Source organism: Acomys russatus, chromosome 18 (genome assembly GCF_903995435.1).
Source record: "Acomys russatus chromosome 18, mAcoRus1.1, whole genome shotgun sequence".
NCBI classification, from domain to species: Eukaryota; Metazoa; Chordata; class Mammalia; order Rodentia; family Muridae; genus Acomys; species Acomys russatus.
This window is the reverse complement of record NC_067154.1, coordinates 12,258,147-12,280,741: the sequence shown is the minus strand read 5'-3', so window position 1 is coordinate 12,280,741 and position 22,595 is coordinate 12,258,147. Positions and strand designations below refer to the sequence as shown.

General features: G+C 49.2%; 1 protein-coding gene and 1 pseudogene across 1 annotated transcript in view; one reads left to right on the top strand and one right to left on the bottom strand.

The window, feature by feature from the left end:
* Positions 1-22,595, bottom strand: part of Loxl2 (lysyl oxidase like 2) — a 92,556-nt gene that overhangs the window by 1,376 nt on the left and 68,585 nt on the right. Inside the window, exons 7-13 of the mRNA XM_051160775.1 lie at positions 20,602-20,753; positions 18,213-18,380; positions 15,382-15,544; positions 10,649-10,892; positions 3,766-3,881; positions 2,622-2,758; positions 488-599 (exon numbers count right to left, since the gene is read on the bottom strand). Of these exons, the coding sequence (XP_051016732.1) occupies positions 488-599; positions 2,622-2,758; positions 3,766-3,881; positions 10,649-10,892; positions 15,382-15,544; positions 18,213-18,380; positions 20,602-20,753 (1,092 nt within the window). The remainder of the gene's footprint in view (positions 1-487; positions 600-2,621; positions 2,759-3,765; positions 3,882-10,648; positions 10,893-15,381; positions 15,545-18,212; positions 18,381-20,601; positions 20,754-22,595) is intronic.
* Positions 20,763-21,853, top strand: LOC127202142 (60S acidic ribosomal protein P0-like; annotated as a pseudogene).

Below are 22,595 nucleotides of genomic sequence, written 5' to 3'. Positions count from 1 at the left end.
AAACTCCCCCCCCAAAAAAGACACAATACCTTCAATTTTCACTGACACCAGGGGGAAGCCTGTCAAATACCAATAGGGACAAAAATTGCTTTCCTTTTGGTTCCTCTAGGAAAAAGCTCTTTGCTGGTGACGAGGCCGGAGAGTGATTCAATACAGAGCCCCAAAACTGCTGATCCCCACATAGTTGTGGTCACATGAGTGGTGGGTTGATGTCCTTAGCTCAAGCCCTTATATAGCCCTGGGGTCTGTCTTGCTAGGCCATCCCGCTCTGCCCCACCTTCTCTCCTTGGTGAGGGCTGGCTGTGAACACCCAGTCTCCACCCAGGCCTTTATGCATCTCTGGCTTTCTTTCTGAGCTAGGAATTTGATGCTGGCTCCACTCCCAGCTTCTCCCAGATTAGCTGCCTCTGGTTTCTGGAGAAAGTAGGGCAGCTGTGTCCTATGCCCTAGTCTCTTGAGGAGGGTTGGGACCACCGAGGGAACTTACCTACGTGACAGTTGTACATCCAGATGCGGTAGCCATCGTAGCGGCTCCTGCACTTCATGATATTGTTGGAGAAATCTGATTCTGGCACCTCATAGTTAGGGTTAATGACAACCTGGAGGGAATCAAGTCAAGGGATGCTGTGACTCCACTGTTGGCCATCCTCCACTCCAGGGCAGAGGCTAGGTGTCCCTAACAGTGTGGCTGGGTCTTTCTTAAGAGAGGCTATGGCAAAATGAAGCTAACTGGGTCAGATGCTGTATCCTGGCCTGGTAGGTGCTACTCTGGAAAGCCGGTGCCTGGCCTGCTAGCCACAACTTGCCCAGGCCATGTGCCATGTAGCACTGTCCATCCAAACTGTTTAATGTCCCTTCTTTGGAGTGGCCTGGTTTTGCTTTGATCTCTTTTCTCCCTAAATCCTGGTTGTCTCCTCAGCCCCACCCACAACACGGGGTGAACAGCACCTCCTAGGCAGCTCCCTGGCTAGGCTAGCATCCCTGAAGCCCGGGCATAAGCATATCAGATTACAACCTGGGCTCAAATCAGGTCCTCAGGGTGGGTGTGGCCTACACAGGGACAAGGGCTGGGGTGAACTGTGTGATCTTCACAGTCCTCCCCACACTCAGGCCCAAGATTCCGGAGCTAAGGAACAGGTGAGGGAAGTGGGTTGAAGTCTCTGTATCTGGAAGGAACAAAGCAAGGACCCGCAGAAACCCATCTGCCCATCCATTCCTGCCTCTGAGTCTGTGGACCCCTGGCCACTTCCTCCCTTCTGGCATCCTCTTCCAGTCCTTACAGCCTGTCCCAGGGGCTAGCTCTTGTGTCCTGCTGATTTACAGTCCACTAGCTCTGTGCCACTAGAGGCACTGGCACACCTCCAGGTCCGTCTGTCTGCTGACAAGAATGCCACATAGACAAGAACACCACATAGAGACTTGCGGCCTGCATTTTCCTGGCTGTGACATGAGGGTACAGACAGTGTCCCTTCACTGGGAGAGTCAGTGGGTCAATGCGCTGCCTGGGCAAAGGTGAGCCTGGCTTATCAGAGACCTTTAAGCACTTTCAGCAGGTATGACAATACACATTCACTTGCCTAGTGACAGCAAGCTGCCAACCTAAGCCACCAAGCACTGCATGTGTCCATAGCCGTGGAAATCTGTTCATTAAACAAGAGAGCTCTGCTCCTGGGCCAACTGTGGTTCTGGGCTTGGCTGTCTACTTTTCTGAGCTGACGGTGCTCACAAACCCTTTCAAAGCACCCTGTGGTTGCTTCTCTGCAGGTGTGGGCTCTTCAGGGAAGTGTCTAGCAGTAGGGACTGTGGGCTAGACCATGGGCTGGCTGCACAGCCCACTAGGAATGCTTTCAAGACAGAACAACCCATTTCTGGTCACACACTTTGCCATCCAACAGGGCAAGCGGGAAGCGCCATGTGTGGGGATTTGTGGAAATGAAGCCTCTGCAGGCAGGAATGCAACCGTGTGCCAGGAGAAAACTGGGATACAGTGTGTCTCTCCTGCCACATGGCCACCACTGTCTGCAGGAAGGTGGAAGCCAGGGCTCCCTGGCTCTTCCAGGGCAGTTGGAAGCCCTCACAAAACAGTCTCCTGGCCAGGTTGTCCTTAGTTTGACTTTCTAGCCTTACAGATGCATTTATGTGCATGGAGAATGGCCCTTTTGCAGATCCTCCTGAGCAAGGAAAGTCACAGTCACTGAATGATGCAACTGCTTTCAGTGTCAATGGAATAGGGCAAAGCAAGGTGAGGAGACTGAAGGATCTCAGGGTGGTGACTGAAGGGGAAGCCAGAGATGTGGCTTGCCTCATAGACCACGCAATCAATTCCTGACTCAGTCTAAATCAACTCACAGATACGTTTTGATTTCAAGCTCCTGAGGTTAACTGAATTAATATATGACTGTCTCTCCATCTTGGGTTCTGCCATGGGTTCCCAGCATGCCCTGCAGACTCAGTATCCCTCGGGCCCATGTGTCTCATGGATATCACTTGGCAGATAGGATGGCCTCTGAGGGTGACACCCTGTCTGGCCACATGAACCTTGTTTGTGGGCACCCACAGGAAAAAGGCTGAATGAAACTGCTTCTTCTCTTCCCAACAGCCCCGGGTTCTGCCCACCTCACCTGGAACAGGTAGTCTCCAGGGGGCACATCAGTGATGTCTATCCACTGGCAATCTATGTCATGACGGTACATGTCCCAGCATCCCATGGTAATGCCTTGTTCTCCGAAGTTAGCACACTCGTAGCTTTTCTGAATGTCTGTAGGTGAGCAGAGAAGAGCGTCGCCATGCAGTTAGGTCCTCACCTCAGCTCTTCTAGTCCCCAAGCCTTCCAGCCCTGTTCCATCCCATCCTTCCATGTGGACACCGTCTCATTTCATCAGAACTCCCTCACTCAATTCCTGGTCTACATGCCTGCGTTCCTGCCAAGCCTGGCTCAAGGTCCTCTCCTGCACAAAGTGCTCCTTGACCAACCTGGACTATGTTGGCATTCTCATGACGTCCTCATCCTCTGGCAGGGAAGGAGTCTGGTGATCTGAGAGATCTCAAGTGTTTACTGTTTAGCTTAACACGAGGTCACCTCGTCTTTCATCCCTAGACTGTCAGCAACCGGATTCTGGGCTCATACCTGATCTGTCCTCTTGGTCCCTCACAGATTGTCTGCACACGTTAGGCATTCTAAAACTCTTTGCTCTGTAATTTTATGGGGGTGCACCAGCAACTAGAACCTCATGTGGGCTATACGTAGAGGACAAATCTCTGTTCCAAAAGGGTCCTCGGTGTGCCAGAGTGGCAAGTCGGGTAATCACAGTAAAGTGTGATGACCTACCCGAAGTAGAAGCAGAATTCTATGTGCATGGGGGGAGGCGCATGGAGAGAAGGTGGGAAAACCGCAGAGCTCTACAGCCCAATAGAAGAGAAGAACATGGTATTGGGACATCCATGAAGAATGGTCTGTGGTAAGCAGATAGGGAGAGGCATGTGAGTCAGGCCCAAGTGAGCAGATCACACCTAGAAGCTATGCAGCCCTCTGTCTGCCAGTGAGAACCGCTCTGAAGGACTTTAAACCACTTTCTCCAGCCCCAGGCTGTAGCTGTAGAAGGCCTCAAGAGTTGGGGGTGGGGGGGAAGGCCACGTGGACATCTAGCAGCGGCCAGAGTAACATAGAGAGGTGCCTGGCATGGCATCCATCCAGATGGACTGTGTTCAATCCAGTGTGAGTGTTGAATGATCTGCGAAAGCCCCAACCGTCCTCTTCAAACCTACCTCCCTCACACTCAGTGTCCTCCAAGCAGAAGCTGGCCTTGTGGCCCTCAGCCACCTTGGTGCCGTTGAGGCTCAGCAGATCATAGTAAGTGAACACTTCCATGCTGTGGTAGTGCCTAGGAGCCAGAAACAGGGCTTAATGTCAGTGTCTGGAACCACGGCTGCCTGTAAGCATCTTTCTAGCTGGTGATTGGCCTCTGGGAGACCCTCAAGGCAGCAGGGGTCAAGGGTGTCAGCAGGAGGAAGGCGGGGGCGGGGGGTGGGGGAGGAAGGACAAAGCAAAGATAGGAACATCTGGGCAGCGCTGTCAGACACGTTGCCATACCCTGATCCCCTCATCGGGAGTAGGAATGATGTAACTTAATGCATAGGGTGTTGTGGTGCCAGTGAATCCAGCTGACAGCACAGCGTTTGGCATTCAGTCAGGCCAGTAAAATGAGCTTTTCAATACAGAGGGACCTTCCTGAGTACCCACTGACTCTCAGCCACCCCCATATGGAATCTTTCTCCAGATTTGCTGTAGTTCTGACAAATGCCTGCACATTAAAAGCTTCTTTGCTGCGGGGGCGCTATTGGGACACTATGGACTATTCAGAGGTGCAGCCTGGGAGAGTTTTAGGGAATACACCCTCAAAGGGGAGTGCGGGACCATAGTCTCTTCCTTTCTTCCTCTGCTTCCTGGCTGCAGACGTGCTTGTCCCTAAGCATGCCCTCACACAGATGTACTACCACCTGTTGCTCTTGGACACCATGGCTTTGAACCTTCCAAACTAAACAAACCTTTCTAAGTTGGTTTCCCCAGTTATAATTTTTTCTTACTAGCATAAAACTATTGCAAAAGACGAATTTTTAAGATCATTTTTTTTAAAGTATGGATATAGAAAGAAGATGAAAAGGGAAAGGGGTGCAGCAGCAATTACGGGGAAACAAGAGTCACTAAGAGACAGGGCATGTGCCCAGAGAAGGGCACACATGGACCCTAGTGATGTGTGTGCACTCTGGTCTGCGCGAGGAGGCCTGAGCTTGGCCTGAGAGCCCCGGGAAGGGAGCAGCAAGCCCACTGCTCCTCATATTGGACAAACCGAACAGAAAAGGAAGGATAAGGGCTAGAAGGACAGAGTGTGCGTGGTTCTCAGGGAGGGACATAGCGGCAGCTCAGGAAAGCACATCTCTGGCGCTCTTTGTAGAAAGGAGCTAGCTGAGGTGGCACTTGTACAAGCCGGTGCAGGTCCCTTTGGCTGACTGTTTACCACAGTCCATGCCGTCACTTGAGAGAAATTGAGAACAGATGTCCTGACGAGTGATGCATCTGGGTCAAGAATAACAAGGGGACAGTGCTACTGAGGGCAGCCGAGGGGCTCCCAGAATCATCCATTATGCAGGCCCAGGACAAAAGATGTCAGGCTGGCTTTAGTCCCCATCTCCACCTGCCGTGTGTGTGTGTGTGTGTGTGTGTGTGTGTGTGTGTGTGTGTGTGTGTGTGTGTGCGTGCGCGCGCGCATGCAAGCGAGATACACTTGCAAATATTCTAACATGCTCATCTCCATTTCAGGAGACTCTCAGGGCCAAGGCATTGTGGGGACAGAAGCTCTGCCTTTGTTCATGCCCAGCCAGTTCCTTGTTGGCAAAGCAAGATTATCGCCAAAATCTGAGATGATGTAAGGACCAAATAAGATAAATGCCATAGATCTAGGGGTGCCGCTCAGTTGTCGGAATGTTCGCCTAGCATACAGGAAGCCTTCAGTTCGATCCCAGTGCCACACACACCAGACATGGTGGCCTGCAAATGCAGCACTGAGGAGGTGGAGGCAAGAGCCTCACAAGTCCATGGTCCTCCTCAGTTGCATAAGTGAGTTCGAGACCAACCCAGGTACACGAGACCCTGCCTGTATCCGAAAAGTAAATAAAAGCACAGAGACATAGAAGAGCCCAAATGAGGCTGCAACGAAGAATGTCCTCTCTCATTCTCAGTATTGGCCACTGGATGATGGCTTCCCCACACCAGCAGTCATCGCTGCTGTATGCAAGGCTCCTGGGGTCTTGCTACCCAGCCTGACTATTGGTGTAGTAGCCAGGAACTTCCCCTCACCACACATGAGGAAAAGAAGCAGGCGACGGAACGGATTTCCAGAGAGGAAATGAGAGGATCCTTTTTTCCTCCTGTGTTTGTTTGTGATATATATATATATATATATATATATATATATATTTTTTTTTTTTTTTTTTTTTTTTTTTTTTTTTAAATTGCCAGAAGTTGCTAAGTTGGGCTTCCCCGGATCATTCATGTTTCTGGGTAAAATGGTCCTGGGCCAGGGCCAGTGGACAGCCCTTACAAGGAGCATTCTGTAGCAGATGAGGCGATGACTTTGAGGGAGTCTATTTTGGCTCCCTGCAGGGAGCAGATGAGACATGAGGTCTGACTCACGGAATGAAAAATGTCTGCTCCCTCAGAGAGGGGCTTATGTGACTTGCTGAGCGGCTGGAAAGTCTGCAGGAAGTACGTTTATGTTCCGTTGTCTAAATAGAATTCAGATGGAGCCACAGACAGCCTGCCGTGAAGCGGCCTCCTGCAGCAGGCCCTCCTCCTCCAGTCTGGGTTTCAGGCCTCCCTAACTTGAGTTTTCCTCCTGGGAATTGGTACCGGGAGGAAACCATAGGATTCATGCCCCCTGCTTTTTTTTTTTTTTCCTGACCTCTGCCCTGGAGCATGTCTCCCTTATCTTTCTGACACCCTTAGAGACCACATGTCCCTCCCTGCTGGTCTGAGGCAGAAATAAGAGCCATATAACCTCCCATAGGCTTCCTAGGAGACACTGGTGGGTCTCAGGGAGGCAAGAGGGAAAAAAGCCCTGGGCATCATAGTGGCCCCCTTATCAGCTCAGAGTTCTGAGACTGAGGCCTGGCGTGGGCATTGGAAATTGCAGGTTTGGGAAGAAATCTCAGAATACCAAAAAGGGGAGTGTGGCCTGGTGCTTGATAGAATTCTTATATTTGTCTGACCCTCCCTCCTGTAGAGCTAAGAACACTAGGTGCTCTGCCATCAGCTGTATCACCAGCCCTTGCTTTCCCTGAGACAGGGACAGACTAGTTCAGGTTGGCCTTGGACTCACTACGTGGCCCCACATTCATTACCCTGACTACTAAATGCTGGAATTACATGAGTGGGCCATCACGCACTCACAACTTTTGAAGTCCTTGTAATCTACTTAAAATCAGAGTTTAGGCTTTACGGTATGGGACCCCTGGGCTCTGTGTCCTGAGACCAGGCATTCCTTTAGGGATGTGTCACGCTGGATGAAAATTTAGATGGAAGAGAGACATGGCCTGTTCAGAGGAAACTGTACACACTTTGATACACTGTACACTATAAATGGAGGAAAAGCTCTCACTCTTGGCCTCACTGTGGAGACACTTGAATGGTTTCCACTCCTGTCAGGGACTGCTGTAGGAGACAGGGGTCCTTCTGTGGGATCTGGCTTGCCATTCATGTGTCAGGCCTACTGAACAGGGGGCCGCTAACTGGTTCACAGACCTCATCACATCTGTGGATTCTGACCTTGTTTTGGTTGGGGGAGGGGTGGGGGGCTACTAGGCACATGGTGGAGACAGACCAGCTGGACTGACACTTCCCTTTCCGCCTCTGTGCCATTCCTGACTCCGGGGGCTACAAGGCCTGTGCTGGGGTCCATTCCTCTGCTCTGCTAGCTGCCTCCACTTCCACCTCACCCTGCCCTGGGACTCCCCAAGGAGGGAAGGGAAAGCCTCTGAGATATAGCTGACTGCACCGAGGGCTCTGAGGTCAAGCAAAGGCACAATCAGTGCATCTAAGGGAACCTCAGAGATGCTATTCTTCCATGTCCAGGCGGCACAGAACTTCAGTGCACTAATCATCACGTTTCCACTTCGTGTCTTTGAGAGCACTGCTCCTCGCTGTAACATTAGCTAATGCGCGAGTGGTAGTTTCCCCATTCACTCACATCTGAGCCAGGGCTTTCCTGCTTGGCTCCACTCATAGCTTCAGAACGTCTGTAAACCTGCCAAAGTGGAATGTTAATTCTTTCAGAAACATGTTTCTTGAGTTGAGGAAAGGCCAGGCCAGCTCTCTGGAGCCTCAGCAAGAGACCCAACAGAGCTAAAGTCAGCTCTCCTGGAAGGTCCTCCCAATAATCCTGGAGAGTACCAGGCAAAGTGTCTCACTTCTGTAATCCCAGTGCTTTAGAACTGGGGGCAGGAGGATCAGGAGTTCAAGGACAGCTCTGGCTAAATAGGGAGTCCAGGATCCCCACTGTCTCAGCAAATCCAGTGAGCTCAGGGAAGTTGTCTGGAGCTCTGGAGACTGAGTGTGTGCACGCAGGGTCTCAGGAAGCTCCTTGGATCCTGTGGTCACACCTCTGCCCACACTGTCTGGTTCTCATCAAAACCTCAGCGTGCTATGTTAGTTAAGAAGACATGGGGTGCTGCGTGGTGGGGATGTATACTTTTAATCCCAGCACTTGAGAGGCAAAGGCGGGTGGGTCTCTGTGAGTTTGAGAGGCCAGCCTGATCTACAACGTGAGTCCAGGATAGCCAAGGCTGCACAGAGAAACCCTGTCTCAAAAAATCAAAGAAGAAGAAGAAAAGGAAAAGGAAAAGAGAGAGGAAGAGGAGGAATAGAAGGAGGAGGAGGAAGAGGAGGAGGAGGAGGAGGAAGAAGAAGAAGGAGAAGAAGAAGAAGAAGAAGAAGAAGAAGAAGAAGAAGAAGAAGAAGAAGAAGAAGAAGAAGAAGAAGAAGAAGAAGAAGATATGAGGCCAGTCGCTGGACACAAGAAGAGGGAATATATCAAGGTCCCTGACTAAGGGCACAATGCATCTGAGGGATCAACATTTAGGGTGTTACCTCCATGTCCAATTGGCAAGAAACTAGGGGTGCCTGAAGGGTCATATGCTTAGCCAGTGTTCTTCTCTACCCTCGTCTCCCAAACCATTGATGGGAACATTTGTAGGAAAAGGAAAAAAGAAACCACAGGAAAAGTTTGAGGCATCGAGGGAGGATGTGTCAGAGTCCCCGGGTCTCCAGATCACAATGCTACCATGATGCCACCATCTGACTATTCTTAGAGCAGACACTGATGGCTCTGAGGGTAAGCATATGGCACTTGGAAGCTCCTACCATGTAATCTTGGGTGGGCCACCATATACAAGGCCAGGATGTAATTACCTTCCACTTATAGACCCATAGGCAGCATCAGCCCCCTGCTGTCCTGGCTTCCTGCCACATGGTCTCTAAGGGAAACCAGGCACCGAGACTGTCAAGACTTTAATTGCACTCTATACCTAGGCTCTAGGGTATTTACAACATTCAGCTAGTCCTTTCAAAGGGGGAAAAACACAGAAGCTTAATGGGATCATATTATTTTCTTTTGGAGTAGATTGTACAACTCTACCCCCAACCTGATTTAAATGTGAGTAAATCATAATTGGTACCACGAAAAAGAAACAGAACATTAGGAGGCATCTGGTGAAAGTCTGGAAGAGCTAATAGGAAAAGCAGCGTCTTTTAGAGCTGACAGGCTGGGTTGAGGCCTCTGGACTGTCACTTCTTATGTTACCCTGGGAAGTTTTATGGAGTTCAATGACCTGCTATCTGGAATGGCCAAAGGTGACGGCATCTGCTTCTGACGTCATTGCAGCATTAGAGCTGGATGGAAGCCTAGATGGGGCTTCTGGGGCTCTGATGTGTGTGCAGACCTGTGGGGTCCTACTGAAGTGCAGACAGGTTCATCCTACTGAAGTGCAGACAAGTTCATTGGTCTGCAGCCAGCTCTGGCATTCTGAATGCCCTGGATCTCATGGTGATGGTAGATACATCAGCCCAAGGGCCTCGCTTTGAAAGGCAGGGATCTAGTGCAAACATTTCCTGTCACAGATGGAATATCTGAGCCCAGAGAACAGGATCTACTGCACATCTATGGACTTCTAGAAGAGGGACCTCTGGTAGAAGGAGTGGCAGCTGCTTTTCCAACAATATGCTCACAGAATCCTCCACCTGCCCAGACTGAGAACAGAGGTGACTGAGCGGTGACAACTGAGTCTGAATTAGATTCCAAGTCAAGAAGAGTAAGGGGGAAAAACAGGAGGGGAAGGGGGTCCAGGTGGTTTCCATTGGCTGTGGTGGGACTAGCTATAGGATTTCCCTCTGTTCTTCTGTCCTGAGCCAGTCTTTACAGCACCTGGATCCCAGCCACAGATGAGCTGGAAGGGCACCCAGAAGTCCCAGGCAACGTGGCCCAGTTGGCCTAATGTTAGGATGCTCATCAGGGGACCAGCAGGCTTATATTAGCAGGTCTCATGACTGAGTACTGGGCCTCCTAACTCCATAACCTCTGCCTTCCTAGACCTATGAAGATACTAAGGAGGAAGACTAAGGGGGATTTGAAGCAGCAGCGGGGAAGGGGGCCATTAAAAGTGCAACCATGTAAATGTGAATGCAACAGTGAGATTCATTACTTTGTAGGGTAACTTTAAATTTTTAATTTAAAAAATCCCATATTGGTATGCAAAAATACATTTCTATATAAACTCAGGGTTCAAGGCTACAGACCCGAAAGTTCCCTGTAGAGCACAAACATATCGTGCACGCACTTGGAAACTGCTGACTGAAGGTCCCTGCAGGGCACTGGTACTCCGATTAGTATGTCTCCCAGGGTCAAAACCACTGGAGCCAAGAGGCAGGGACTCAGCAAAGGGGGGGGGGGGCAGTGAGCTGGGAGTGGAGAACGGCTTCCAGAGATGCAGATTACTCTTCTGTCTAGATCATGGGTCAACACCTTCTTGAGCTGACTCTAGATCCCTGGCCTGGGACATGAGGCTGGTCACCTGATTGACCAAGGGATGCATGGCCTACCTGTGGCAGTCATGCCAAATCCACGCATGGCGGCCATTCTTGGGCCGGAAGTCAGACTGGCCGTTGTTGTGGATCTGAGAGGAAAAGCGCAGAAGTCGGCGGTAGCCTGTGACGGGGTTGGTGTGGACTGCGGAGGCTGAGAGGCAGTTCTCCTCCATGGCACACTGCAGCAAGGACATGGGCCTGTCCTCCAGGTAGGCGGTCTGTTGTACAATCTCAGCGTTGAGCACCAGGTCAGGTGCAGCTGGGGAAGACAGGCGTGGGTCACAGACAGGAAGCCCCTTTTGAGGGCATCCCCAAGGAGAGTGCCAGCACTCTTCATGTCCTTCCATAGCTGCCCTAGGGCTCCTCCATTCTACTTCCCTGTCACCCCCAATTATACTTTCTTTCTTTTTTTTTTTTCCAGAAGCCTTCTTAACACTCCCTTTCAGTTACCCGTGGGTGGGCAAAATGCTGACACACATACACGGGTGATAGACACCCGAGGGCTCCTTAGCTCATGCTCTCTATTTTTAAGACTTTCCACAATAAAAATCAGAAAAAACAATAATGAAGGGAGACACTGCTTGCCTCGGTCTGACTCTCTCTCTCTTCCAGTGCGCATGCGGATTTATGGTCCAGCCATGCCGTTCCCTGTAAAACACATCCTTACTGTTGATGTCTAAACATTGCAACATTCATTTTATGGTTCTGGAATATTTAATTCACCACATGATTCTCTCCTTTTAGACTTGCTATACCTTGGATGTTTGGAATTTTTCAGTTGAAGACAAGTCTATGATCAACATCCTACAATTGATCTACACATAAATTGTGTGTGTGTGTGTGTGTGTGTGTGTGTGTGTGTGTGTATTTAGTATTTGTCTCTAGCAGAGATGAATTTCTAGCAGAAATATTTCCAGGAGAAAGAGCTGCATGATTTTAAGACCCCTATTTTGAATGCAAATTGCCAAACCGGCTTCTCACAAGTTTTCTCTTTCCTTTCATCACAGCATAACACAGCTGGTGTAGAAAGGATGTTGTCCATGCTGCTTGGGAGGAGGAAGCCTCTTTCTGCAGATGTGCACTGCAGGGCTCCTGTTAAACATGGGCTTAAAGCACACGTTTCAGAGAACAAGTCACAGCAACATCTTAGGCCCAGCGTCATGAACCGTGGCTTGAGACCCACGTACAAAGCTGTGTAAGTGAATGTGGGAGGGTCTTGAAAATTTGGGGGAACAATAAAAGGTTTCTGAATACACAATGGCTGGAAGTTAATTTTAAAAAAAAAAAACAAATGCATAATAAGGCTGAGGTGTTCCTAACAGTACCTGCCCATGATGCAATGTGTGGGTACACCACAGCCTTGGTTCTGAACACACAGCAGCATCATGCTGTCACATACGCAGGACCAATGAACACTGCCTAAAACGCCTCGCCTCAGATTCAAGATTTCCATGTGTTATGAGTTACAGTGCTTGTATGTAAGAGTTTTCTGTTCTTGTAGAAACATGGTTCAATTATAGGAAATAAAGACTTTTAGTATTTTTCTCCCATCATTTCTTTGTAAATAAATGTAACATCAGCATATCTTCAGTTGCATTATGTCAGATGTTCCATTTCAAAAAGTGTTGCTTGAGATGCTGACCTGAATTTTATTTTTTTTAAATGTGAAAAGAGCCAGGCATGGTGGCACATGCCTTTAAATCCCAGCACTTGGGAGGCAGAGGCTGGTGGATTGCTGTGAGTTCGAGGACAGTCTCGTCTACAAGGTGAATCCAGGAGCGCCAAGGCTACACAGAGAAACTCTGTCTCGAAAAACAAAACAAAATAAATAAAAAAATAAAAAAATAAATAAAAATGTGAAAAGAAATTTAGTTTAGGATTAGGACAGAGCCAATCATCTCTGAGATGACCCTAAACATACTTCTGTTGTTTTGTATTATATATTTACGCAAATGTTGTTTTTAGCATCGGCAATTATACTATCAAGGTACTGATCAGCTCTTATTCATCAAGGTTTATTTCTTTATACAAAAATAAAAATACCCATCTTATTACTATCTGTGATGGCCAGTTTTTATATTAACTTGACACAAGCTAGAGCCATTTTGGAAGAGGCTCTTTTTCTCAACTGAGAAAATGCCCCCACCAAATTGGCAAGCCTGTGGTGAGCGCATTTTCTTGACTGATAATTGATGTGGGAGGTCCCGTTCACTGTGAGTGGTGCCACCCCTGGGTTGGTGGTCCTGGTGCTGTAAGAAAGTAGGTTGAGCAACCCACAAGGAGCAAGTTAGTGCAGCACCCCTCCATGGCCTCTGCCTCAATTCTTTTTTGTTGTTGTAAAGATTTATTTATTTATTTATTTATTTATTTATTTATTTATTATGTATACAATGTTCTGCCTGCACGTACACCTACACACTAGAAGAGGGCACCAGATCTCATTATAGATGGTTGTGAGCCACCATGTGGTTGCTGGGAATTGAACTCAGGACCTTTGGAAGAGCAGTCAGTGCTCTTAACCTCTGAGCCATCTCTCCAGGCCCTCTGGTTCAATTCTTACTTCAGGGTCCCGGCCCTGAGTTTCTGGCCTGGCTTCCTTCCCTAAGTGATGAATGGAAACTTTTAAGTGAAATAAACCCCTTCCTCCCCAAGCTGCTTTTGGGCACAGCAATAGAAACCCTAACTATGCAAGCTTGATTTTTACCCTTAACAAATGGCGAAGTTATATGCATACAAAAGAACTGTCGTAAAATAAATGTATGATTTAGAATCAACAAAGTTTGATATGTGTACCTATTTTGTAGATGTCATGTAAAATGTAAAAACGGCGTCTCAGGCGTCTTGAGTGGAAAGGTTTAAGAATATTGGTCCTCTAGGACTTATTCCAGCAGATGCAGAAATCCCGCTTTCTGGCAGCTGCAGGTTGTGCTGCTAGTTACTTTTACTTATTAGCTTGACAGAACCTAGATTCACCTGGGGGAGTCGCTGCTGAGGGATTTCCTAAATCAGATTAGCCAATGAGCATGTCTATCAGGGATTTTCTTATTGTTAATTGGTCCAGCCCATGATGGGTGGTACCATTCCCTGGGTAGGGCTGTATGAGAGTAGAAAGCGTTGGCAGAGACCAAGCCAGCAAGGAACAAGGGTACATTTGTCTCTTTCTGCTCCTGACCATGGGTGTGATGCTTTAAGTTCCTGCTTTGATTTCCCCGCAATAATAGCATATAAACTGAGACTGTGAACCAAATAAACACTTTTCGCCTGGGCTGCTTTTCCTTAAGAGAGTATGGTCTGGAGTTTTGCATCCCCAAGTGCACAGAGGGAAAAAATGAAAACTAACTTCCCCCAATGGAGCCTTTCTTGACCACGCACACGGGAACACCCCCAGTTTAATCCCCACCTACCCCTATACTACTGCAAGGTCTTGAGAGCCGAGCACAGTGCCCACTGCCCTGCTGGTGAGCTTGGCCCCATCTCTAGGTCTCAGTGAACACCAAGCTCACCGGCATTTACTGGAGCTGGCAGCCTCTGTTCAGCAAATCCACTCAACTGAGTAAGACGCGGAACGTAGGGTAGGTAAGGAGGGCATCCGGGGGGATGTGGGCAGAGAGGGGGAAAGACTTCCATCAGGAGACTTGATTGGTTGGTAGATACTTCCCTTCGAAGGGATGCCATGTGTGGCGATGCTTAGCGCCCAGACGTTCTTAGCACTGTGGTGTGGCTCTTCTGAGATGGTGAGTTCCTGGTAAGCACTGAGGACCTAGTTCGCTAGCTACTCCGACCTGAACTGAGCAGGGAGGTATCCATCAGGGGTTTTTCTTTCTGAGAGAACTCAGGACAGGTTAACTACACATAGTTTACACTCGGCTTGGTGCCCTAGAGCTAAACTAGGCAGCCATGGAGCTACCATATAGTCTAGTAACAGATACAGAAGCCTTGGGTTCAAGTGCAACAGAAAGGATGGAAACTGAGCAGGAGAGTGCAAGTGGAGATAGCATTGGCCTGGCTTGGGGAGGAAAACCTAAGACCCGTGTGCCTCCCATCGCACGTGAGAGGTTGCGTAACCTGTACGGCACGGAAGGAAGAAGTAGATAAGTGGGCACATACATTAATAGCGGTGTAGAAGGAAATGCAGCTGAGAAAATGCTGAAAGGCAAAGGCGAAGATGGATTGTATGCGTAGGGCAGTGAGAGTCCCCAAGCTAGGAACCTGAGTATTTGATTATATGAGTCTATGGGGGCCATTCTCATTCAAACCACTGTAGGTGGGAAGAACTACCCAGGTGGCCCCATTCCACAGGCCAGCATTCCCGACTACATGGAAAGGACAGCTTTGGCATTTATCTCTCTCTTTTTCTGGATTGTGGATATAACATGGCCAGCTGCCTCCTATTCCCCGCCCCAGTGGACTGTATCCTCAAACTATTAGCCAAAACAAACCCTTCCTTCCTTTAGTTGTTTCTGTCGGGCACTTGGTCCTAAAACAAGAAAAGTGACTGATACACATTCCTAAAACCCACCCTTCCCTGTTTCCTCTTTATCATGTCATCAGCCAGGTCCTGTGGTTGGGGTGTAGGTATTGTTTGTCCCATTTGACCCAGAATCCACTGTGATTTCCCACCCTGGCCACACACTGGGGTGGGTGTCTGGGGTGACACCCCAGAGCCTTGGAAAGAGTAGCTGATGGTTCCCTGAACTCTCCTAGAACTGGAACAGACAGGAGTGAGAGCAGCCGTTAGACATTCTTACTTTCTGAGCAGGCGACTCCAGCGCCGAACCTCACCCCACCCTCGGGGCAGGCCACCTCCTCATCCTGGCGGCAGTGTGCCAGGGATAATTCTGTTCCTGAGCACTTCACTCCACTCATGACCACGTTGTTGGCGAAGATATTTCCGTGCCAGTACCAGGTTTCCTGGAGAAATCAATTAAAAGAAGTCACTAGCAGGTCACCTTGTCAACTCCTCACTTCACAAAACCCTCAAGGTTTTATGATCCCATTTTCTGGATGGAGACTGCTGGAACACAGAGATCCATTTATCCCAGCTATGTGCTTAGCTAGTGATGGAGTGAGTGAGCACGTAGGACTAACCCTGGGTTCGCAGGAGAGGAGAAATCCATTCACACACGCCAATAAGTAGCCGTCTTATCAAATCCAACTTCTGGATTCAATGCTAGGGAAAGTACTTTATGGGATGCCAACCGAGGATCCCCCAGCCTTACTATCCTGGTAATTTACATTGGGCCGCTGCTAGCTTCAGAACTTCAAAGCATTGTTACAGTTCAAGAAGTCTCCAGTAGAGAAAACAGAAGTGAGGGGAAGAGGAGTCAGGTAAAGAACGGGCAAGAGAGTATAAGCGCCTGTCTGTGCACCTGAAGTCCCCAAGGCTTATTTATGTGTCAGCTTGGCTCAGTGACAATACCCAGATATTAATTTAAACACTATTCTAGATGTTTCCGCTAAGTAGTTTGTAGATCATATTAATCTGTAAATCAACTGATTGGGGTTAAGAGAAATTGTATTGCATCATGGGGGTGGGCCTCATCCAGTCAGTTGAAAACTTTACAAGGAAAAAAAGACTCAGGTTCCCTTGTGTACAAGGATGCTACCTAAAGAACACCTTTGGACTTGAGCCACAGCTTGAGTTGTTCTTCGGGTCCACAGCCCTGTACAGTTTAGGCTTATCAGCTTCCCAAATGATGGGAGCTAATTCTGTCAGATAAATTTCTGTCTATTGATTAATGTGTAGATAGACAGTTTTAGAAAGATTATGGAGGTGGGGAGTTGGCCCTCTATCCTTGAGTAGCCATTGATTCACTGCCTCAGTCAGGAAAAAAAAAAATATTTTAAAGTAGTAATTAGGCTGAATGTGTATAGACTTCCATTTTGTTTTGGTCACTGTTCCCTAAGAAGTACAATACCACAACCACAAGCATAACATTTCCATTGTATTAGAGATGACAAGCCATCTAAAGACAAGGAAGTTCAGGGAAGGACCTGCATAGATTCTAAAGGAACACGGCACCACAACACAAGAGGACCAGATCATCTCGTGGTGTGTGAAGGGCTCCTGTACGAATGCCCCAGAGACACTGAGGGGTGACTGTATAGCCTATTGGTTCTGTGTTCTAAAACCCTTCTAATTCCTCACAGGAAAAACCAGGGCACCAAGCAGAGATAGGGCTTATCTTAGGTAACTGTTTGAGACCCCAACCTGAGGCCCAGGTGTCTTGGGAATGAACTGTCAGAGAGAATCAGCTAGCCAGCAGATCTGTTACATGGCCTATCAGTGTGTGTGTGTGTGTGTGTGTGCGCGCACACGCGCGTGCACACGTGTATATGTGTCCATCCAGTTTACCTGGGGAGGCTAAGCTCCCGGATATTGTAAGCCATGTCTCTCTTGGATACTAGAAAGACAAGCTGCAGGCAGAGAACACAGGTGTTTCTGGCTCAGGACTCAGCCCAGGTCAGTCCATGGGAGACTAACAAGCTCAGCAAGGATGCTAATCTCCTTTCTCAGGCCCCAGGAAATACAAGAAATAGAATCAGCTTAGCAGACAAAATGGACCACAAAGTCTTGTCCTCCTTCATGAAAATGCTCAGAGCTGGGACACTGAAGATTATGGATCCTTCATTCCATATAACAGCTGGGACAACTGGGGCACAAAGGATTGGGTACTATGCCACAGACCAGCACGCAGGAATGGAATTGGGACTAACTGGGGCATCTAGTCCTGTGCTGCCTATGACAGGGGACTGGGAAGCAGAAATGAGGACCAGAGCAAGCATTCTGACTCTCTTGAGTCATTAGGTCATTAGAGAGTGGCCCTGGGAGGAAGGTGCAGCCAATGTGACAAGGTTTCAGGATACAGCCTGGATATATGCTAGCATATCAGTAAAAAAGTGAAGCAGAGGCCGCAAGGGGGAAAGGCTCCCGACAAAGAGGGTTGCAAGGAAGCAAACTAAGGCATCTGGAGTGTTGATCCTGGGGTGGGGTGCACCCCACAAATTGCTTCCCTCTACAAACAGCATACAGGACACTTCGGGCTCAGCCCTCAGCCAGGGGAGAACCCCAACCTGCCGAATGGAATGGTCCTTAGATGGCACTAAGTGACCCAGAGGTGTTCAACCTGCAGTCAGTGGGGCCACATGGGATTTTCTAACCATGGATGCCGTGTAACACAAAACCACAAACATACTTAAAGCATTATAAATTTTCTAATAATAATAATAATAATAATAATAATAATAATAATAATAATATAGTGTGACTGTAAGGCACAGTGTGAACTCTGTAGATGACAACACTGTGTCACAATGTCAGACAGCTGGACACACCTGGAGCCCCTTATTCTGTAGCTGGAAACTGAGACTAGATCAGGAGAGACGTACTCCAGGGACTTGGGGTGTCAGGGGAGGAGTGACGGCTAGGATGAGGCCTCCTGCCTTGGTCCAGGGTTTACTTGGCTGTGTCCCTTCTTACTGGCTGGGGGAAAGTTAGACAAAGAGAAGGGCTGACTGACAATGGGAAAGACCAGGCTGGGTGGAGAATGGGGCAGTCTGTGAGTGTAGGACCACTTACCTGGAAAGCATTGCTGGCGAAGCCCAGGCCTAGCTGCCGACAGACCACCATGGCCTCCACAATGCCCCAGTTCTGGCCGCATACAGTTCCCCACACAAGGGACCCATTTCTTTCTGTTAGTACCTCTACTCGGCCCTCATAGGGATTGCGGCCTCCATTCAGGCGCACCTGCGGATAGCAAGAGACATGGCCCTGAGGATCCATGGGAGGTTCTCTCCATGTTGCCACTAGCTCCAAGCCAGGGGGTCCTCCCTGGCCACCCTTGGATTCACAGCATCCTTAAGAGCCCTCCTGCATGTCAAGTTATGCCAGCATGAACTCAGTGAGGTCCCACCCAGGTGTCTGGACCTCCTGGACAGCACTGTTCTGGTAATGTAAGCGCCTCCCAAGAGGTGACATGAAGTATGTGTTCAGTCTCTGGGTTCTTCTGGGTCACTCACTCACTCATAGATTCTAGGTGCCACTGACTACTCTCTCGCCGTGGCTCTTCTCTCCCAGTGACAGAAGAAATGAAACTTCACTGTCGCTCGACAAACAAAACCCAGAGGCTTGTGCATGCTAAGCAAACACCCTGCCTACTAAACCACATCCCAGAGATCCCATCCTCTAGTGCCTATGCAAAAGCCCCAATGCTGCTCGCTCTGCTCAGAGCTGTGGCCTCTAAGGGGACAATTAAGGTCACCTAAGACCATATGGGGACGCTATAATCCAACCAGACCGATGTTGTCTTTATAAGGAGAAAAGAGCCCCTTGGGGGATTGCAGCAGGCACAGAAAGAGGTCACATAAGGACAATAAGAAGGTGGCTGGAAATAGATCCGAACAGAGGAGCCCCCAGAAGACACTGAGCCTGGCGATGCCTTGGCTTGGCTGGATTCTTCTCACAGAAACAGGAAGACTTCCCATTAGTGAAGCTGATGGCATTTTGTTTTGTCAGCGGCAGCAGACCTAGGGTGATAAAACTGAGATGCCATGATTCTGCCCACCATGGTTGCTGGCACACTTGGGAGCCCCACACCTGGCTACGCAGTACCTGGCTGGCCTTTACGGCAAACAAACCTTCCTGCATGCGGGCTGAGCTCAGGTAGCATAGCCTTGAGCCTGGGTCTTTGGAAAGGTGATAGCCATTGGCGATGGGAATTCAGCACTTTTGTTGCCACAACTGGGTATCTGGACTGGCTCAGCTCTACTGACCATCAGAAGGTTCTGGAAAGCCTCATTTCTATGGCTGAGGTCTGTCATGTCATACTGAGCATTGCTGCATTTAGAGACTGACTCAGCACATTGGGACTTGCAGCTGGCTGTGGACTGTAGACTTATCAGGGTTCCCTTAGATTACTTCCGGCTATTCCCAATGGCCGGCTTCTTCGTGTGAGCACCTCTGCTCACCCTCAAGGGAATGCACAGCACAGCGGCCTGCTGCTGGGTTCGCACCCACAGCCTAGCTAAGGGTGATGAATTGCCTCAGGGGTGCCTTGGTGTTCTGGTGTTAAGGTCAAGAACTGCTGTTTAGGCAGGAGGCTGACACATCTGGCGCCATGATGTGTCTGTTTAAATAAGCATGCATCTTAGCTCTATGACATATGTCACATAGCACCTGACAAATTGAAGGCGTAGTGTGGTGGAAAGCACTGTGTAGGAAATCCTGGGTGTTTCTGTAGCATTGGTTAAGCTTCCTGAAGGACAAGGAGGCGGGGTTGGGGGTTGGGGGCTGGAGGTTGGGGCTGGGGGTTGGGGGTTGGGGGTTGGGGGACTCTTCTCTGTGAGCAGAGTAGAGCAAATTTTTAAAGCCCTCCCTCAGGAAGGGTGGAGTGTGTCTCCAGTTGCAATTCTGCTGACTTCTTAATTCCTTCTGTTTGCACACTGCTGCATGCTCTGTGCTCACACGGTGCTCTGTAGACCTGCCAGCTAGCCATGTGGCACCACTGAGTCCTTGTGGAGAACCTACATCAAGGGTGTCAGAGGTGCGGTAGGCCTTGAGTTCCTAGGAGAAAATTCTGAGCTGCCACTGTAGTCTCAAAGCAAAGGCTAGTCCACAGGGACAGGTCAGATATCTGCCATACCAAGAGTGGTATCTATGTGTTTGCTCATTTGGCACACTTAAAAATACTGGGTGGCGGGCTGGAGAGATGGCTCAGAGGTTAAGAGGACTGTCTGTTCCTCCAAAGGTCCTGAGTTCAATTTCCTGCAGCCACATGGTGGCTCACAACTATCCAGAATGAGATCTGGGTGCCCTCTTCTGGCGTGTAGGGACAATGCGGGCAGATACCGTACAAATAAATACATCTTAAAAGAAAAAAAAAAAAAAAAAAGAATTGCTGGAGAGAGAGTCCTCTGGAGTACATGGGGTCCTAGGCATCACAGGGCCCTCTGGGCATCTGCCTCCTCACCTTTTTCTGGAAGCCCATGGTGGGGATGTTGCATCGCACACCAGCATCTTCCTCATGGTTGCAGCCTTGGGATTCTGTGTTAAGTTTGCAGTCTATGATGGACTTCTCGCTCCCTGTGCACTGGACCTCATTGAGGTGGATGGGTCCAATCCCTAGGAAGGGGAAAAAAGATATGTGCTATAAAATCATCAGGAGGAAGTTTCCTGGGACAGGCAAGAAAGACCCTGGAGCTCTCCCCAGGTGTCCTCATTAGAGTGACATCGTCTTTAAACCCTGTGTGGCAATCCCTGACGCACCGCCATGATGCCCAGGGAAGACAGGGCAACCTGTAAGTCCAACTGCTTCCTTAAGATCATCCAACTTTTGGATGATTACTCAAAATGTTTCATTGTGGGAGCAGGCAGTGTGAGCTCCAAGCAGGTACAGCAGCAGATCTGCATGTCCCTGTCAGGGAAGGCCGTGGTGCTGATGGGCAAGGACACCATGATGCGCAAGGCCACCAGGGGCCACTTGGAAAACAACCCTGCTCTGGAGAAGCTGCTGCCTCACATCCGGGGCAGTGTGGGCTTTGGGTTCACCAAGAAGGACCTCACTGAGATTAGGGACATGCTGGTGGCCAATAAGGTGTCTGTGGCTACCCATGCTGGAGCCATCACCCACTGTGAGGTCACTGTGCCAGCCCAGAACACGGGTCTGGGGCCTGAGAAGACCTCATTCTTCCAGGCTTTGGGCATCACCACTGAAATCTCCAGAGGCACCATTGAAATTCTGAGTGATGTGCAGCTGATAAAAACCGGAGACAAAGTAGGAGCCAGCGAGGCCACACTGCTGAACATGCTCAACATCTCGCCCTTCTCCTTTGGGCTGCTCATCCAGCAGGTGTTTCGACAATGGCAGCACTTATAGCCCTGAAGGGCTTGACATCACTGAGCAGACTCTGTACTCTCATTTCCTACAGGGTGTCCGAAATGTTGCCAGTGTCTGCCTGCAGATTGGTTACCCGACTGCTGCCTCGATGCCACACTCTATCGTCAATGGGTACAAGAGGGTCCTGGCTTTGTCTGTGGAGACTGACTACACCTTCCCTCTTGCAGAGAAGGTCAAGGCCTTTTCGGCTGATCCATCTGCATCTGTGGTTGCTGCCCCTGTGGCTGCAGCCACCACTGCTGCTCCTGCTGCTGCAGCCCCAGCCAAGGCTGAAGCCAAAGAAGAATCTGAGGAATCAGATGGGGATCTGGGATTTGGTCTTTGACTAATCACCTCTCAAAGCAACCAATTCAGCCAGCTTAATTTGAAAAACACGAGAATAAAGGCATACTTCTCTTGAAAGAAAGAAAGAAAGAAAGAAAGAAAGAAAGAAAGAAAGAAAGACAGACCCTGGAAGTCAGACTCTGCCTCTCCCATCTTCAGAATTCTCCCAACCAGGCTCTTCTCCTGGGAGAGAACTAGGGGTGTGTATTTTGCCATAAGTGCAGATAAAATTTGCTGTCAAACTGCCACGTGACCTCGGTCAGATTCACTTAGCTTATGGTTTTGAATGTCAAATGTTTCCCCATTAGGTCAGGGGTTTGAATGCCTGGTCACCAGCTGGTGGTGCTGTTTCTGAAAGACTGTAAAAACCTTAGAAGACAGCGCTTTGCTGGAAAAAAGGGAGTCTCTGGGGAGTGGGCCAAGTCCCACTTCTGGCTCATGATCCCCCTTCCTGACTTCAGATGGATGCCATGTGAGCAGCTGCCTCATGTTCTGGCCACCATGCCCTCCCTCCCCTCCCCTCGATGGACTATGTCCTTTCTTAAGTCCTAAGCCCAAATAAACCACCTTCTTCTTATGTTGTTCCTTGTCAGGTATTTGGTCACGTCAGTGGGAACAGGAGCTCATCCTGCCCCTGATCACTGGGTTCCTCTCTTTAATAAAGGAGTCAGACTGGAAGATGCTTCTTTACCTTGTAAAACCCTGTTTTGAAACCCCCTCAAATACAGTTAAAGTTAGGGTGC